The sequence below is a fragment of the Nestor notabilis genome, unplaced genomic scaffold, assembly GCF_000696875.1.
Source record: "Nestor notabilis isolate BGI_N333 unplaced genomic scaffold, ASM69687v1 scaffold7520, whole genome shotgun sequence".
In the NCBI taxonomy this organism is placed as follows: Eukaryota; Metazoa; Chordata; class Aves; order Psittaciformes; family Psittacidae; genus Nestor; species Nestor notabilis.
Genome location: NW_009911510.1, coordinates 1 through 7376, shown reverse-complemented (window position 1 = coordinate 7376; position 7376 = coordinate 1). Strand labels below are relative to the sequence as shown.

Here is a 7376-nt window from a genome sequence, read left to right as displayed (position 1 = left end):
TTTTCAACAGCTCTCAGCTGTAAAGGTATTCTTGTACAAATACTATATGGTAACAGTTTTACCGGTTACAATTGGGAAGGCATTTCGAAAAGAAAAAAAAAAAAAGAGTCCTGTTTTTATATATCCCCTTATTCTCGCTCTTCAGTGACATGAAAGCTTCGCAGCACAAAGACACGACACAGTGCTGGTTTAAAGGCAGCCCAACATATTGACATTAGTTCAGCAAGTCTTGCATTCACACCGGCCAGGTCTTACAGTTAACAGGATTTTTTGTGAGGACTGCTCCGTGGAGCTTCCTTTCCTCGCCGCTGCCGAGCTGAGTCTTTGTCGTCAGAAAGTGCGTTAGGGCGGTCAGGTGTGGTTGCTGATCTGGATAGATCTTTACCTACATTCGGTTTTCTTGAAGCAGATTGCTGAGTCTGAACGGCATCTTTTCCCTTTACATCCCCAGTGTTAAGAAAAAAAGACTTATCTTGATTTCCAGGCTTTCCCCCGAGGTTTGAAGCAGGGTGGTGGGCTTCTGCTACAACAGCAACACTGTGCAAGGCCATCAGTGAAATGCTTTTAGTCATTTCTGCCTTACCACTCCCTGCAGAAGAGGTGCCTTTCTTATTCAGTTCCTTGCAGGGTGCAGGAAGCTCAGGTGAGCCTGCTTTAACCTTTGCAGAAGATGCATCACTCTTTGCTGAAGACAAAACAGAGACTTCTTGTCTACATTCAGAGAAATTGGCTGAACAAGTCAGCGTCTTTCCTGGTGCTCCAGCCACACGACAAGAACTCTGCCCGCTAGCAGCTGACAAATGCTTTATTGTGATCTGCTTGTTTGCATCCTCTGGCTGGTTTTGATTAACTTGTCCCTTCCCTTTTGAATCTTGACAGCTTTTGCTACTTGCAGTTGCTTTTTCTGCTCCTTTCCCTCTGGCATCGCAGTTCATGAGGCAAAGGGTAGGCTCTACTTTCCCACTGTCAAGCTGAACATAAAGTGCGTCAGTGCGTATTTTTCCTTCAGGTCTTTTGTCTGCGGAGATGATCTCAGCACTAGGACTCCTGTCTGCCTGTTTGCTCAGCAAGGGAGGGTCTTTCACAGTGGAAAACTTTGGAGACATGGTTTGTTTTTCACTGAGGTGAAGTTGCTTTTGATCAGCAGATCCCCCCAAGCCTCCTGGTTCTTGCCTCTGCACCTGCTTAGAGGTCTCTGGGCCTGCTGATATGGGGCCAACAGCAGAAGATTTGGGTTTGGTGTCAGGAGCGATGCTGCTCATCTGGAGGGTGGCTACCGCACCATGCTCCAAACTCATAGGCCTTTCAGCCTGCCCATGTTCAGTGGTCATTTTTCTCACAGAGCCTGAAACAGAAGAAAGGGGATCTGGCGCATTTTTACTGGCATGTTTCCCATCTTTCCGAGAGCTGGTAGATACCTGAATAGTAGTTTCTTTTTCTTTTATGGTTGGAGTGCAGGATTTTTGTGACAGTGTCTGTTTATCCAAGTACTTAGCCTTAGATGAACTTGTATCAGAGGCTGGCCTGTGTTTATAACTGCTGCTTTCCACATAGGTGGCAGCAGGCTTCACATGTTCTTGAACACCTACATGAACATCTACAGCACATTTTCTGCTTACGGAGTCTCTCACAGCAGGGGAGCCTGAAGTGTTAAGTTGCTGCTGAGGAACTTGGCTGGACTGCTCTTTCTCCATAGTCTGAAGCCTCACGTCAGGGAGCTGTTTCTGATCTTTTGCTCCTAAATCTTTGGCATTGTCCTTCTGCACAGAGGAAACTGGCGCAGACTTCTCATTTTTCAGACCACAATCCATTGAGGGTTGCACAGGCCATTTGGATGGAACAGCTTCAATCTTTGACTCTGCAATCATTTTCTTAGACTCAATGAGAACTTTCTGCTTGGTTATATCCCTTTCCATGCAACTACTAGCAACACTGCTGTCATCTGTGCCTAGCTGTTTCAGTGATTCTCTGCCATCCTTAGGTTGGGCCTTGGGGCCAGCTGTCTGCATTTTAACTTGCATCCGAGGTGGAATGGCAAAATCGGCGCAATTTTTTTCACTGCTTTTGGAGTAGCTTGTTATCAGGACATCCGAGACAGATACCTTCAGAGATGGCTCCCTGATCACCTCTACCTTTGCAGGAATAGGCTCACAACTTCTCTGGGCCACTGGCTGTTTGGCAGGCAACTCCTTCTGTATTTGCTTCTCTTTTCCTACAGCTTTTTCAGGAGTGCTTTGGACAGCAGAAGGTTTGGAGTATGTTTGAGTAGTTTTAATGCTCTGACTTTGAGTAATGCAAGACTTCACCTCCGTTGAGTTGTCCTTCTGTTTTGAAGGGGAGGTGTCTTTCTTTTGAACAGGTTCAATAACAGAAATATTGCCTTTAGTAGCTGGGCTAGAAACCTTTCTCTCCGTCAGCACTTCTGCAGCCACAGGGGTGGGCGGCAAATTTGGAGAACTCCTGCTTGTTTGCAGAATCTGAGGGTCTGATACACTGACTTTGCCAGATTTTGAATAGCTTAACAACTGCTCTTTCTGGCAGGCCAGTTCTGCCTTCCCACCACTCCCTTGTGGTGCTGGGGGCTTAGGAGATCCCCCATCACTACTAGTGCTCTGTCCTTCCGGCAGGATGCATAAAGGCAGCTCAGTCTTTGAAGCCTGTGGCCCAGAAAGTAAGGCAATGTCTAGTGTGCCTTCTATTGGCTTCAAACAGGAAACAGACCTCCCATCAAGTTTATATTCTGAGGGACTTTTTCTGACAGGAGCCTCAGTGGAAATAAGGGCTGATTTTTCCACACTTGTGTCCACTCGGCCATTCAAGGTCTTGAGAGGAACAAAAGAAACTGAGCTAATCTGAGCAGCATGTGCACTGCCAATAAAAGCTCTACCATCAGCAACTGCAGTGGGGTCCTGCTGTATGTTTATGGGTCTTCCTGCATTAAGTTGAAGGCATTCATGAACATTTGATGTCAATTTAGGTTTTAGCACTGGACAGACACTGTCATCTTTTTCTTCAATGGACATTTTCTTTCTAAGATAATCAATATTTGCAAGTTTACCATCTAATCTTTCAAATTTGACGAATTCTTTTGTTGGTACATTTTTATCTGTACTTTCTCCCTTTCCATTTAGCATTCTGTCAGTGGACTGAGGTAGAACATCTTGCAGTGTACATGGAGGGGAAATTCTTTTGAAGTCATAAGAAATATGACCAAGTTCATTAGGCAACGGCCCATGACACAGCATCTGCGCATCTAAAGCAACACCATCATTTGATCTCAGGTTTGCATTCTTTTGAAGGGTGTCTTTGAGTATGCCACTAGCTGACTGGGTCTCCAAAGCAACAATTTTTGTTTCAAACTGATTTGATCTTTCTAAAACCTTCTGGAATGCTTTTTTGTCTCTTTCTTCCAATCTTAAGGTATTAGGATTATCTGGTTCACTGCCAGATTCATGTATAGCAGCATTTCCTTTTTCAGCAAAATCTTGCTTTTTCATAACTATCTTGACCTTCAACTTCTCTTTGTCTAGCTCATCGATGGATTCTTGCCTACCTAATTTTCGGGAGATGGGTCGTTTCAAGCAGCCCTGCTCTGCAGGCCTGACTCGTGTGAGTGATGGGACATCACATACGTTCTCCTCTAAGCTCTGAAGAGTTACCTCCCTCTGGGACATTTCTCTATTCACTTCTTCCTGGGTCACTTCCAGACTGTGTTTCCGTGAACATAAGTGTTTCTTATCGCTGCCATAAGAGGGAGCTAGTTTCTCTTCAGATTGGACTCTCTTTAACAGTGGAGATCTTGGTGGCTCTGCACTCTTTGGCCTAACAATATGCCTTACAATAGTTGGAGGAGAGTGCATTTTGCTAGGAAAAGATTGAGCTATTTTTGTATTTCCAATTGAATGTCCTAGCAATGGTGATGGAGATCGCTGAGGGGATGTTGGCTGGGGTGTTGGAGAAGGTGTCCGTGCAAGAGGAGAAAGAGGAATGCTGCCAGCTGATTTGCGTCTTCCCGATCTGTATCTTTGCCCACCAAGCTTTGGACCCAAGCCATGAAGAGTGCTGGGTCTTATGTGCCCTGAACCAGCTGGAGAATTGGGAGCACTTGAACTAGGGGAGCTACTCTGGGAAGAGTTAGTACCTACAAAAAGAACAAACAAACAAACGTAAGACTAGTAAGATTTCTAAATCTTGCCTAAATGCTCAGTGAGACACAGAACTTGCACCAGTCCAAAAGGTTTATGGGCCATCTGCTGCCACAACGTTGCAAAATCTGGAAGGTTTTGAGTGACTGCAATGTAAAACCCTCATCAATCCAACTACGCTGCTATTTGTCTCTTTCCCACTCTGTTCTTCATCCCCTTTAAATTACTACTCTTTTCTATTTAAATAAAATAGATGATGTTTTCTGCCACTTCAAAGCAATGATTAAGGCTTTCCAAATGATTTCTCTTTGCCGAAGGATCATACAACAGCAGTCACATTTAGTACACACTAAAATAATGTCAGAAATAAAACAGGAAAAACAAGACTTTTAGGAGCTAGAAAAATACATATTTCAGCACCCAGCCTATCTTTTCATCAATAAATCTGCATTCATGAGTGTCCATGCTAGATCCATTATGTAGCAACTTTTTCCTCAGTTTCATTCTTTTATCAGTCAGCCTCTCCTACCCAACTCTGATCTTGAACTGTTTACTACTCAGCTTAGAGCACTGGATTTGGATTTAAACTCCAGGACAAACCTAGCAGCCTTTTAGGTGCTACTGTATCATGAAAACACCTTTGATTTTGCACCAGAAATCTTTTACCCTTTCCAGACAGAAACCAGCTGTTCAATGATTATGCTTGTCAGTGCTAACTATTCTTATCGGAGTATAACAAATCGGGGGGGGGCTCACAAGTAGAATGTATTTCAAGTCCTTCTCCTCTTATTCTCCAGTGCTTTACACTCACCAGATGGAAAATCAGTAGAGCGGTAGCTTGGTGTTGGTGACCTAGGAGATAAGCTGTGGGTTGGAGATCCAGGCAAGCTCTCCCCTGATGAAAGCGATCTGTTCAGGCAGGAGAAACTTCTGCTGGTGTGAAGAAGAGGAGAGGGTTGCTTGGCCAGCTTTTTAAAGAGAGATCTTCTCCTAGGTATGAGAAGAGCACAGCATTAATAGGAAGATACTATTACCATAGGCAAAACTCTTACAAACTGACATTGCTTCCTCCTCCCATTACTCCAGAAAGCAAACAACTGCAGTGTAGAGGATGATGTTTAGAATATACCCTGATTTGCTAATAGGTGGGATTGATACTGTAACTAAATCTGTACTAAAATTTATTCACTGTATTTCAGAAGAATAGTTATCTCCTTATAAATATAGATCTTAATTTTTTTAATTTAAGAGCCCACCAAAACTGAAGGAATATGTAAAAACTACTAGTGTGTATCGAACTAAAAATGCCCATAAACTTAGCACTGGGAAGTTTAATTGAATAAGTACAAAAAGATAAACCACATTAAGATGCAACCTCAGTTACTTACTTTCTTCCTCTTATCTATGAGTGTGTCACATAAAATTTTTAGGGGTTATTTTAATAGATCTAGTTTAGGCAAAACAGGATTGGAAGGGCATGTTAGAACCATAGGATCTCACAGAAGAAAGTAAAGGGATGGAGAAGACAAGGGAGAGAACTGTATTAACTTCATACTTTATATTAATTGTTATGTATAAACACACACAAGTAAACGTGAGACAAACACGCTACTCACCTTTCTAAACTCTCTTTCTTCTTAGTTTTCTTACTGCGCCTGACCATTCGGCTCCTGTAGCTATTTCGCCTGGCAGGTCCTGTCTTGATTGAAGTATTTTCAAAAGGGGTTGTCATTACTGAGACTTTGTTACCACTCTGCCAAAATGGAGGAGGAACCTTTAAGTGTGAGTAGTACACAACAACTTTGCCTTAAATTGAAGCTACGCCACCAATGTGAATGCTGTTAGTGTACAAAGCCCTATACAGACATTGCCAGTTTAATTTACGCCAGATAAATGATGACTGAACAATTCTTTAATTTTGTCAAATCTCCTAAGCTTCCTCCATTCCAGCTTTGGGACAAGAAGAAATTCCAGTAATTGTAGCTGTACAGGAAAAGAACAAGACTGCAGTTTTTAAAGATGAAAGCTTCTACAGAAAGCTTGCCACAAAGATCAGCTGTCACTGCCCACAGTGGTCCATTCACTTGCCATTCATGCCTCAGAATACCAACTGTTACAATGATGATGGACAACTTGACATGATCAATCCCTAATAATTCTTTTATCTTTGGGGGGGGGAGGGAGGTGTAGAATTAGATGATCTTAAGGTCCTTTCCAACCCTAACCATTTTATGATTCAAAAGAGAACAAATATAACTAAGCTTTTTAGGACCACTTGCACAAACAGATGACTCAATAAAACAAACTGGAAATATCCGTATTACGTTTTAAAAATCCATACGGCCTGCCCATCTGTACTTCAAAACAGTGAACTTCTTTTCAAAGGAATTCCAATAGCCCAAAATAATCTATGATACAGCACATTCAACAATTTCTCATTTTGAGTTTACTCTTGTAAGTAGCGTGCAGGGTTATTATGGTTCTCTTTTTCTTCATCTCTTTTTCAGGGTCAAAGGGAGAAAAGCGATGGGGGACATTACTGTGGGGATCTGTTACAGGCCACCTGACCAGGAGGACTCTGTGGATGAAGCGCTCTACAGACAGATAGGAGCAGCCTCACGTTCACAGGCCCTTCTCCTCATGGGAGACTTCAACCATCCTGATATCTGTTGGAGGGACGGGACAGCCCGGCACAAGCAATCCAGGAGGTTCCTCGATTGTGTGGAAGACAACTTCCTTTTGCAAGTAACAGAGGAGCCAATAAGGAGAGGTGCCATGCTTGACCTTGTGCTCACCAACAGGATGGGGCTGGTTGGGAACGTGATGCTCCAGGGCAGCCTTGGCTGTAGCGACCATGAGATGCTTGAGTTTGAGATCCTCAGGACAGTGAGAAGAGCACGCAGCAAGCTCACTGCCCTGGACTTCAAGAGAGCAGACTGCGGCCTCTTCAGGAACCTGCTTAGTAAGGTTCCAAGGGATATAGTCCTAGAGGGCAGGGGGGCCCAACACTGCTGGTTGATATTCAAGGATCACCTGCTACAGGCTCAGGAGTGTTGCATCCCAACTAGAAGGCAGTGAGGCAGGAAGGCCAGGAGACCTCCATGGATGGATAAGGAACTGCTGAGGAAACTTAGAGAGGAAAAAAAAAGGCTTAAAGAAGGTGGAAGTGAGGACAGGCAGCCTGGGAAAAATACAGGAATTTGTCTGGGAAGCCAGGGATCAGGTCAGGAA

The 7376-nt window shown here is 43.6% G+C and overlaps 1 protein-coding gene across 1 annotated transcript; it reads right to left on the bottom strand.

Moving 5' to 3' along the window:
* Nucleotides 1–257: 257 nt before the first annotated feature.
* On the bottom strand, nt 258–5898 carry LOC104406206 (microtubule-associated serine/threonine-protein kinase 4-like; the record flags this gene model as incomplete). The annotated part of the gene is made up of 3 exons (XM_010015128.1): nt 258–4141; nt 4957–5135; nt 5762–5898. Coding segments are annotated over 3 exons (4200 nt in total), but the record flags the coding sequence as incomplete, so codon positions are not given.
* Between the last annotated feature and the right edge of the window lie 1478 nt (nt 5899–7376).